Source organism: Brachycentrus maculatus, unplaced genomic scaffold (assembly GCF_059751285.1).
Source record: "Brachycentrus maculatus isolate JH-2025_06_01 unplaced genomic scaffold, ASM5975128v1 h1tg000412l, whole genome shotgun sequence".
In the NCBI taxonomy this organism is placed as follows: Eukaryota; Metazoa; Arthropoda; class Insecta; order Trichoptera; family Brachycentridae; genus Brachycentrus; species Brachycentrus maculatus.
Window position 1 is genome coordinate 166,010 of NW_028281161.1, and position 12,601 is coordinate 178,610.

General features: G+C 33.5%; 1 protein-coding gene across 1 annotated transcript in view; it reads right to left on the bottom strand.

The window, feature by feature from the left end:
- The window catches only part of Abl (tyrosine-protein kinase Abl), a 53,092-nt gene that overhangs the window by 3,694 nt on the left and 36,797 nt on the right, over window positions 1-12,601 (bottom strand). Inside the window, exons 6-10 of the mRNA XM_088271029.1 lie at window positions 5,349-5,625; window positions 4,096-4,246; window positions 3,545-3,746; window positions 3,354-3,448; window positions 346-512 (exon numbers count right to left, since the gene is read on the bottom strand). Coding sequence (XP_088127155.1) covers window positions 346-512; window positions 3,354-3,448; window positions 3,545-3,746; window positions 4,096-4,246; window positions 5,349-5,625 — 892 coding nt within the window. The remainder of the gene's footprint in view (window positions 1-345; window positions 513-3,353; window positions 3,449-3,544; window positions 3,747-4,095; window positions 4,247-5,348; window positions 5,626-12,601) is intronic.

The window sequence follows — 12,601 nt, forward strand, 5'->3', positions numbered from 1 at the left end:
ATGATCTTTTACTGAGTACAATATGTGCATAACCAGTTATCAAATAACAAAATTACCACAGCGATGGTTTTACATTTATTAATTCCATTATACATTTTAAAAGTTTAAAATTAGCAAAAAATAATTGTCAAAAGAAGATTTAAATTTTGTACTGATATTTTTTGTTGAAACTGCATTTTATAAAATGAACCATACATTTTTTTTTCACTTCTATTAAAATAAAAGTATTGAAATATTATATACTTTAAAACTCAATATAATTTTGATAGGTTCTTTCAATTTATGCAAACAAGCTGCTACCGTAAATTATTTAAATAATGGGTATACAAAAGAAGTTAGAATAACCTTTTGTGTGAGATCTTTAGGAGCGTAGGTACGAACTCTTTTCTTGGCAGCTTTGGGTCCACCGCCTGAAGGATCTCCACCCAGTGACTCTGTATCAGTGTCCGGTGTCTGCTCCGGCAAGGATCCATCGGATGAAGCTGCCTTTCCACCATGTGGCCACTTGGTTCCTGAAAATATAAAATCATTCGATAAATATAAGCAAATCAAATCAAACACATTGACTGCATTTTTTTGTGGTTTAAGTGTGGGAACTTTGTAAATTTATGTTTTAAAAAAACCATCACTCGGGGGGAAAAACACATAAGAATCCACAATGATAGTGCACAATGGGCATTGTGCAAGTGTACTCACATTAGATATTGTACAATTAAAATAAATAAACACCCTTGATGTAGTATTTTATAAAAATGATACTCTGTGAATAATTCAATATAATTACAAATTAAGAATAATATTTATATGCATATACCAAAATTTGTTCCATTTTTGCTAAATACATATACTCGTATAAAAATGCATCCTGGTTAATTCACATTTGTGATTCCACAATTCAAATAAATAAAGTTATGAAATTTTATAAAAAATTATTAAGTTCTTTAGCACCAGCTTTAAACATTAACCTCTCATAACTTCTCTTAGTGCAACCTCTCATAACGAGCAAAAAAAATATGAAAAAGTTGCTCCCTTAAGAAGCAATGTTTTGCATAACGAGTAACAAAGGAAGGGCGAGTGCCTTTTTCACGACATTCACTTGTGAACCGGGACTTTCGTGGCTTGGGAAGGAGTTACCAAGAGGACCCTCACTTCTGCTTGGAAAAAACTTTTGGAGTCTACAGTCAACGAGATTGTGTCATTAACAATAACAACGATATTGAAGAGCTTGTGAAAGAGTAAAGCCAAGAGCTGACCACCGAAGAGCTTATGGAGAAGAGTTTGTAAATGAAGGAGGAGGAAGTAGCGGAGCAACAATCTTCTAGCAGAATAAGAGAAATGCTGAAAGCATGGGAAACTGTTGCATCGTACATTAAGAAGCATCGCCCTAACAAGGAGGTGTCTATTCCTGCTACAAATTTATTCAATTATAATGCTGTGACACATTTTTGAAAACAATTTGAAGTGTCGCCTAAAATAAATGTCTTAAATCAGTTTTCTAGTTAAAAGGGATTAATTATTTGTCATAAACTCACATTTTTCAACGAAGACATTCGTTTGATAATGCCCTAACAAGGCGAAACAATTGTCACAATATAATTTTTTATGTGTTTTTGTTAATAAAGTACAACTTAGTAGACTCAAAAATCTATGTTTGATTTAAAATTAATACATAAATTAAAATGGAGTTCTAAAAATTAAATGCCAAATCAATAAATATCTAAATTATATCATGTTTTAACACTCCTTAACAATTTATAAGTCATTTTATTTGAATAAATGTAAAAAAATTATATAAAAATAGAGTTTTCTTACATATACACAGACGCTACTTAATCATAAGTTAGTTAAGTGTTTTTTTAAATTTATTATTAGATTAAAACCAATATTTTTAGCTTTTCCACTTTTTTATTTGACCAGCGACCGGGTTTCGTCGTTACCGACATCATCAGACCAGTCTGATGATGTCGGTAACGACGAAACCCGGTCGCTGGTCAAATAAAAAAGTGGAAAAGCTAAAAATATTGGTTTTAATCTAATAATAAATTAAAAATGCAATTCCATCACGAAGTGTCAGTGGATAATATAAATCTATTAGTTAAGTGTAATATTAAGTTAAGCATGTTGCCTTCCTAGGCGCAATGTAAGTATGTACAACATTTTGAGTGTGTCCAAATACTTGTTCACAAAATCTGGATTATCTCCAATTACAGGAGTTATTTTCATATTATTTTTTGACATCTGATCAAAGATGAAGAAGAATATGGGAGTCTGGGCATTTACGGGGCTTACGACCGTCATAGGCTGGTTTATATAATATAAGAGTTTCTGCTTAATAAAAGGCTTCTTTACATCTCACCAATAGATGTCTCTAGTGAAGTTCTAGTGATTCATGAACAAGGTTTCTAAATTGGTTCATATATATAGAACTTCCAAGAATTGGAGTAGTGTGGTTGTCTATAATGGGTAGAATTGGTGAATGTTAGACTATGACGGTCGTAAGCCCCATAAATGCCCAGACTTCCATATTCTTCTTCATCTTTGATGAGATGTCAAAAAATAATATAAGTATGTACATAGATATAAGAATAAACAAGTAAATTCACTACCTGAGTAAAATCAAGAACTAAAATCATACACCTAAGTAACTTCACTGCTAACTTAGAATCAATGAAATGTATAAACTCATGCCTCTAGCGAGATAGCGAGTGTTTTTGCCTAGAATTTTCACTCATGAATTACATGAAATTATAGTAACTTTAAACATAATGAGTAAATCCACTCACAAGTAGGCATAGGCTATGAAACTTATAAAGTTGAAGCCTGAGTAGGGACATGATAAACGGTGTTGCATAAGCCGTAGCTAGATTTCAGAGTCACTTGGACGTTAGGTAATTCAAAAAATCGGCCTGGAACGCATTAACGTATTTTCCATTTATTTATATGGGAAAAAATGTTTCGCTTAACGAGTGTTTCGCATAACGAGTAAAATGCTGGAACAAATTAAACTCGTTATGAGAGGTTCCACTGTATGTGTCTTTTAATGAATTCAGACAAAAATAATTATGTTTAAAATAGTAAAAATAGTAGCAAGCTGAAAATAATCCAGTACTATTCACCACTGCTATTATGCAAGGCAGTATGAGCACACTAACCATTGCTGCTAATCTCCTTTTCCTACCCAATACTCCTCCTCTATTTCCCTTTCTGTATTGCAGTAACATCCTTCACCCGAGTTTCTTCACTTCTTACGTCATCGGTATCCCTTCAAATGTATTCCACACCTATATCCAAAATTCTGGAGTACTGCACCACAAGGGCCGGAGAAGATGAAGTATGAAATAATTTGAAATTACCATTTACGTGATCTTCTATAAGTATAGCTGGCAAATTATGACTGTCCTCGGATGTATATTGTGACTCACGAAAAGAACTGCATGAAGATAATAAACTGGGAAAAAGAAGAAGAAAAACATATTAGAACACATATCCCGTTGATGTGAATAAAAACATGACAGATTGTGGTAAAGGGTTTGGCCAAGGGTACCTTGTTCTCTTTGGTGGGGTGGGAGCTTGCTTGCCTCGTCTGTTGATTGGTCTTCTCATCTGAACTGGAGGGGGCGTAACCGGGGCGAGGATCCTATCGCCAGTGCCTCGGTTTCGCCCAGCAAAGGAAAGCATCGGAAGAGCTGCCGGAGGTTCAGATGTACCCGGTGGCGTTCCCCCTTCCTGGAGAGTCTTTTCCACTTCTGAAAAAGTCCAGAAATGCCGTGTGTAGTACAGAATAAGGTCACTTGCACACCTAACGCGGAATCATTTTTCAGATTAAACCGATACAACTTAAACCTTCGGGTGTTATTAAATATAAAAATTAAAAAAAAAACAAAATGCAAATGCACAGATCTTATTTAATAAGTTTTCTGTGCTAGAAAATAGCTAATTAACACGCCAAATTTCAATAAATGAAACGTTGCATAGTCGCAAATGTGTAACAAGTCGCAGTCACAAATCAACACAACAAACATACGCAATAATATTACTGCATGGATAAAATCGTTTAGCTTTACAAAGTAAAAAGAAATCTGGATTAAAGCATACCTTCTGTTATCGAATTGTCTTGAAACATATGTTCCAGTTCATGATGGATTTGTTGGAACGATGGCCTGTCTTGAGCACTCCATTGCCAACATCCTTTCATGAGACCGTAAACTGCTGGAGGACATCCCGGGGGACAATCCATTCGATAGCCCTAAAATGAAAAACAAAAAAATGAAAAACACAAATTTTATTTAAAAAAAACAAACTTGTTTATAACATTGAAAGAGTTGATTAATCCAAAATTCACATATAGTTTTCAGCTGAATATATATTTGATAACCCGATAAACTTCTATAATAAATGTTGAAAAACTCTTTTTTATAAAGAAACAACCCGTATAGCCTCTACTTTAAGAGGCTTGTCTGCAGGTAGGAGAGTAAGGATAGGGAAGATACATGTGAAAAATACATCACCAACACCCAGGTGAGTGAAAAACAAATCTTTCATGAATTTACTTTCCAATTGGCAGGAATCAAAACCGCTATGCCAGTTTTGCAGTCGAGCGTCCACACAACTACGCCACATCAACTCACTTGCTGTGACCAATAGACTGTGAGGAAAATGAAATGAGAATGTACCCAAAGAAATCTCAGTCCCAGAATCCATGGAAATAGAACAGGATAAAGATCTTTAAATGTTCCAACACACTTAGGACGATATTATTTACTAGCCGTTCGGTCGATTGATGTTTAAGGATGGGAAGGGTATTTTTACCTTCTGCGCTGACCTCATTTTAAAGTTAGAAAGGAGGAATTATTTAGTGTTTTTATATAAATATTATATACCAATCTCTTTGTTAAGGTCTAAACTTAATGTACACAATCATCAAATCCCATCGCCAGCGGTCCCCAGGCGTAAAAAACACCCGTCCGAAATGTGTTAATCTGTTGAGATGATTTTTTTTTAATGTTTTAAATTATTTTGCATTTCACAAAATATTATAATTACAAGTTCAAAAAAATATATAATATTAATACAAAAAAGATCCCACAAAGGCATGGCCCGTGTGTGGGTATACATTATATTTTAGGTTATAATAAAGAGCACCGGCAAGAATCCAATGGATATATCAGAAATAAAATTAGATTAAAAGTGCCAATATAAACTAAATATATTTCATTTTAACAGAAAACAATATAATCAAAAGGATGAAAATGAAAGAGTTAGCAAATATGTACTAGCAAATATGTACGAGTTATACATTCAAACGAAGAAGGTACTTAGATCTGTTTTAATCTGATATAAGGACCTACCTTCTCGAGCATGTGATAGACATCGGTGAGATCGACGCCGGGATACGGAGACATGCCGTAGGTGGCGATCTCCCAGAGCAGGATGCCGAACGCCCACACGTCTGACTTGGTAGAGAACTTGTTGTAGGCCAGACCTTCGGGAGCAGTCCACTTGATGGGGAACTTGGCACCCGCGTGGGCCGTGTACGTGTCGTCCCTCATCAGCCGCGCCAGACCAAAGTCTGCCACCTTCACCAGGTGGTTCTCCCCGACCAAGCAGTTGCGCGCTGCCAGATCCCTAAATTATACCAACAGATTCAATTCCCTCAATCAAAACTGTGCGCACATGATGCAGGTTTTTTAGACAATATATCAACTCGCAGACGCTCAAAGTTCAATAGCGAAAAGCAGACATAAAAACATTATATCCCTTTTCAAACAATAACTCAGTCATTTTATAAAAACGCATTATTTAGCCCTAATCTCATCCTAGGAAAAAAAGAGAAAATAAATTTCCTCATATTTTGTTTATTAAAAGCACTGTTAACTTTGTGGTATGGTAATATAAAGGTGAGGACTGACCAGAGCATTTTGTCATAATGTAACATTCACGGCGAGCATCTGACTTCAGAAGTACTCGGAACGAGCGGCGAGCAGCTCGGCTTGCTGTACTGACTATACGAATGCTCGCATCGTAACGTGTTTTGTTACAACGAAATGACTCCGGTCGTTCCCCACCTTAACACTCTCCTTATCCTTCATCGTTCACTTTGTGTAATACCACTTAAAAACACTACTTCATGACTGCCGGATGATCTGACCTTATGATGAAATGTCTTTAAGTGGTATTACATAAAGTGAACAATGAATGATAAGGAGAGTGTTAAATTTAAAAATAAGCACATTTTTCAATTTGGCAGTGACTTTGTAGAACTAGATGATGATTTGAATATAAAAATAAAACTTTGTACATATTAGACCACTTTTGAGTTTATTAATGTAAATGAGCAGAACTACATATCGCTCACTCCTTTCAAGAACGTCATAAATCAAAAATCGACAATTTTCAGTTATGCATGTTTTCGGAATTGCCAAGAAAATGTACAATATCCCAGCAAAAGGAGCATATTTTTAACTTAATATTTACCCGCTACAGGGCAGAAAATATTGTTTTTGAATTTTGAAGAAAAGGTATTCTTTTATTAATTTTTTAAATAAACTAGTTATTTTTCAAATGGAGAAAAAACCTTCATGTTTTACCGAAAAAGATCTGTTACACAGTAAAAAGTTCAATCAGTGGCTTGATATTTATTTTTAATACATTGTATTATATTTTTAAACATTCAAAATGTTCTCCTGAAAAATCAAGTTTTTTGATTTATGACGTTCTTGAAAGGAGTGAGCGATATGTTCTATCAAAAGGTTTAAAAAAAAATACTGTTAATAATAACATCTAAAATTAAAAAAATTAGTCTTGTTTACATTAATAAATTGAAAAGACTTCTCATAGAAGATTTTTTATTATTTACATATTTATAACATTTTGCACTCATTAATAACTTATTTCAATCACTATTCAAAGAAAGATAGATAGTAACGTTAAAGAGTCCCATGGGTATTTATTATCTTGCCAAAAAGTATTTTTTTATTAAATTCTGTTGGTGATTTCGGCAGTAAATAAGCTACCTAGATGTCGTTGCTGAATTTGTATGTCAAAAATATAACACAAGCGTTGAAAAAATAAAATTAAAATTATTGTTAGATTTGATACATTGAAGAGTTTAAATATTAAATTTTAAGACTTCATAGTTATAAAAACAGATTTTACGAAATGTATGTAAATACTATGAGGATTCAGAATGCATCCAATAACTCATTTGTGCTTGTATGTCTTTACAGCTCACAATTTGATAGAGTTTGGCTTCCGATAACTGAAATGGAAATTATGTTAAGAATACAATGTCGCAATGTTGCAAAACAAATACGCAAATATGTACATATGTATACTAAACTAAAATTCAACAAACCTGTCAATATTTCATAATCTAAAGGACCCATAAAAAAGGTTTAGAGCATCATATGAGCCACACTTTCAATTTTAAAAATCGAGCCTTGCAAAAATTAATTAGTAAGTTTATTTTATGATATAATTGTACTTTGGATAAATTATACACAAACCAACTGCTTGAAAAGTTTATTTTTTAAAACAATCTATCAGCCTTCTTTAAAATTTTGGATTATGAGTCATATAAATTAGGTATATATCATGCAATATACTTTTGTTATGTTGACATTGATGTTGAATTTGTCAAAGTACAACACATTGTCATATTCATAGTCAAAAATACCATTTTGTTAATTAAAATAAACAAATGGATGGCTATTCACTACCATTTACCATACCTGTAAAATAGCAAATATATCAAATGTAATTACGATAGGTGATGAACCATTTCATCAAGTGTAATTTCTTGGCAGATTGATTTATACTACGGTTTGATCAATTTCGTGTTATCTTTAAATAGGTAGGATGTTCAAATACGTAAGACCAAATTTGCTTTGTTTTAAATTTAATATTTTCCAATCAACAGTCACACCTCTTAAAAAATAAGTGAAAATTGAACCAATCCAAAAAGTCAAACTAAAGCAGTGATTGATTCAGTACGTAATATCCACGGCCACTATCTACATCCATAATATGTATCCAAACACGTATAATACAACAACTTTAAAGTCAAAATTTTCAGTAAAAAACTACGAGTTATCTGGCGCTGTACCGTGTACGTGTCGTCCCTCATCAGCTGCGCCAGACCAATGTCCACCCCGACAAAGTTCAAAGATACCAGCAGATTCAATTCCTTCAATCAAAACTGGACGCGCATTATGCAGGTATCCAAAAGATACCAGCAGATTCAATTCCTTCAATCAAAACTGGACGCACATTATGCAGGTATTTTTTTTAATATATCAACTGGCAGATGCTCAATGTTCAACAGCGAAAAGCACAAAAGACCTTTAGCGGGCTACTTATTTCCTGTTTTTTTCTTGAATGTTTTTCGCAGATTTGTGGCACATTTTAAAAACTTTATAAAATAAAGATTACTGGTGGTATATGAACTACTTAATTGTAATAATATCAGATCTGCTGAAATAAGCCATTTTTGATAATAATACCAATGTTAGCGAAAATAATAATAATCAACTGTAAAAAATGTATAATTAATTACGATCTATAGTGTCATTTAGTAACTTTTTTTTTTTAATAAAGGTAGATAAAATTTAATAAAGAAGTGATTGCGCAGATTTGTTATTATCTATTGTATGTGACAGTAATAATGAAAATAATTATATTTCTCTCTTTCTGCAAAAATAAACTTCAAGATTAAATGCAACACTAAGGAGTCCATTACGATTGACAATAGCCATTGTGATTTGACACAGTGATAATTTGATCATCAACTAGACAAAGACAATCCTTCCCGTTGAATTCTTAGATCTGAGAGTGGAATATATTTGATGGGATTGATAATGTAAGTAAAGGAGCTAAACGTGAAAGAAATCAATGTAATATTGGAAAGAAAAATAAAGGAGAAATAACAGAAATGATGAAAGCACTCACCAGAGACTTGTATGTTTTCCTTGTACCACACATAAATATGTCATACGAGGAAAAAATACAATCAAAGAAACAGCATCTCGAAAAAACCAATGACTATCTCCTCATCAGTCTCACGAGTCATGTGTCAAATTGTTCTTAAAGATATACATCCAAGAATAAGATCTAAGCACCTTGTAGCACACAATTTGGTCTCCTAAATGCTTTTGGTACCAGAGAAGTATTGTTTGCGATGAACGCCCTGTTACAGAAATGCCGGAAATAGCGTAAGGAAATGTTTCCATGTTCTATAGACTATGAGAAGACATTTCAAAGAGTGAAACATGGCGAGTTTATCAACATGCTCGAGGAATGCAATGTTAAAGGGAAAGACAGAAAAAAGTGTTCCGAAGTAGTGATAATCGATGGAGAACTGATGACTAAAATAAAGTTTGCTGACAATATGGTGATTCTTGCAGAAAGTATGAATGTCTTCAAGAGCTCTTGTGCAATACTGACACTGTGGGAGCGGAATTAGGTCTCTCAATGAATATGGGGTTAACAAAATGGACGACTTTTGGTAGATCTACTCCAGGCTATCTTTGACACTTAATGAGGAAAATGTAGAGGCTAGACCGCTTTATATACCTTGGAAGCACTAAAACATTGTCTCTGGACCCAGATGTGATGATCAAATGCCGAATATTAAACAAGACAGAAATACATTCAATATGATGCAAATATTATTCTGTAAGTACAGTAAAGAAAAAGACTTGGCACGATCAGATCAATCAGAACCTAAAATCTGGCGGTGTCAAAAGTCGGCATAATCGGAAGGCATATATGACTAGATGTATGGATGTGAAGGAAGCGAGGAGTGTATGTCAGGACAGAAGAGTGTGGCGTTCCATCCTCTCTGCCTACCCCTGCGGGGAAACGGCGTGATGGTAGTAGTAGTAGTAGTAGTAAGTACAGTAAAGCCTCGATATAACAGACGAATTGGGGGTAGGATATAAATAAAGAAAGCAAAACGTAAACAGAATTATATTTTTTGTCTTTGGGCACTCGTAGTGAAATGATGTTGCTATTTGATATCGACGTGCTTGCTTTCGGTAATCCTGCTTTGAAAAGGGAATCAAGTTTACTTTGTTCTTTTGAATATTTGAGACATAATTTGTGATTGTCATGGCCGCTAAAAATTGTTTACATGCGGCGACACTTGAATTTAAGCATGTATAACATTACCAGGGCATATTTATATGTTTTTTATTTACATATGAACAGATTTTTTGTCCGTTATATTCGAAGTTCGTTAAACAAGGTTCTGTTATATCAAGTTTTACTGTATGACCTAAATTTAACACTTAGCCAAATGTTAGATGTGACAAGTACTATTGTACAGCTCCAAGGCGTGGTCTCTACATAGACACATTATAAGAGGTGAGATATATGCCTTCCTTTATCATGAGTTGGAAAAAAGCAGATGTATTGACTGAAAAATATAAGTGATAGCACCAGGACTTGATACGGCACCGAAAGCAAATGTAGGATCATTCTTGAGGGTGAGATGATACTGAAAATTTTTAAACATCCGCAAATGATGTTACGTTTTAGAAAAACAATAACTAATTGGTCTGTTTTATTTAGAAGATGCATTATAAAATATCATTTCAATCCCTTATTCAAACTGTAATTGATTAAATTTTGAAGAGAAAAAAATCACGCAACAGATGTCCCACAATAAGGAAATCATATTCCTTAATAAATGTCATAAATCAGTCATTTCTAGAAATTTTCGGAACTCAAACACACAAAATACATTTGGCAAGATGACAAGATCAAGAGAACTCACGATTTGTACATCAAATAGATGCACCGAGGCAAGTATTTCATAAGAATCAGACATTTCAGGTAATTGTGACAATGACACACATGCATATAACAATTTTTTAAAAATTTACTCTTTGTTCCTTCACTACGGCCTGTCACTGAACTGAAATGTTGAATTCTTATCAATAATATTATTTTAAAACAATATAAGAGCCCAGACTGATTTCAACATATATTTTAGTAAGCCCATAATATAAAATTAAAAAACCAATAAATTAAAAACAGTTGGAGCGCTTGTGCACGCACTACATGGAATTTTACCGTTTCACAGTTTTTTTTAAATAAAAGCAACTATGACAATTTAGCGTGATCGAATTTACGCGCATCGTGATCACGCATCGATCGAGCGCATCGATCCGAAGAAAGAAAGACAATAGCACAAGCCAATCCAAGCCAATCATCTGTTTTATCAGGCTAACTGAAGTGCCGGACGGTAAAGTTCTGTGTAATGCACAAACGCCCTAACATTATAATTGTGTTGTTTTTCAGAACATGGACACAAATATAAGTAAACGATTATTTTATACATTGTCAAAAACAAATATTAGGTAAATTTGATAATGGAAATTAATAAATTTATGTGAAGGCGGTAAAACCATTTGTAAATTTATATTTTTTCCCTCTTTATCATGAATACTTAAAAAATTGGTTTATCAATCTCTTCGTTATTGACCTTATTGCACAAACAAAATAATTTTTCAATGCAATACAGACTTTACAATAAGGTCTTTTAAGTTTTTTATTTATTTTATTAAAATATAATGCAAAAAATTAAGATTCATTTTCTAAACGCGTTGAAAATATGGATATTTCAAATTATGTACAAAAGGACATTTCTGTGTCCCGCAATTCATTCTAACATCAAAATAATTACAAAATCGCACCAATAAAATTAAATATATTAAAAAATGTTTTTTTACAAGATTTTCCACACATGCACTAAAAAGTATGTTTAGATGCCGGAGCACTAGTTCTTTAACATCTAATTAGGATCATGATAGTGATGTTGCAAAGGTGATCACATAGGGGTTTGGGAATCTCAAAAATATATCACAGTAATATCTCAAGCTACCTCGCAATTATGATATTTGGTGATACCCTTCTCTCTTATCCTTATTTGGTGATCACATAGGGGTTTGGGAATCTCAAAAATATATCACAGTAATATCTCAAGCTACCTCGCAATTATGATATTTGGTGATACCCTTCTCTCTTATCCTTATTTGGTGATCACATAGGGGTTTGGGAATCTCAAAAATATATCACAGTAATATCTCAAGCTACCTCGCAATTATGATATTTGGTGATACCCTTCTCTCTTATCCTTATTTGGTGATCACATAGGGGTTTGGGAATCTCAAAAATATATCACAGTAATATCTCAAGCTACCTCGCAATTATGATATTTGGTGATACCCTTCTCTCTTATCCTTATTTGGTGATCACATAGGGGTTTGGGAATCTCAAAAATATATCACAGTAATATCTCAAGCTACCTCGCAATTATGATATTTGGTGATACCCTTCTCTCTTATCCTTATTTAACCCTAGAATACTAAACTATGGTAAAAATTACGACGGCAAAATGACGATTCCTGGAAAAAACAATGTTTGTGTCATTCCCCAGTTTCCCATTACACAGCACAGCACCTTCCTAATGTACATTTTCTTTCACTATTACGTGATCTCTTGAACCCAAAAAATGTTTTACAACATTTTGAGTGTGTCCAAATACTTGTTCACAAAATCTGGATTGTCTCCAATCACAAGAGTTATTTTTATATTATTT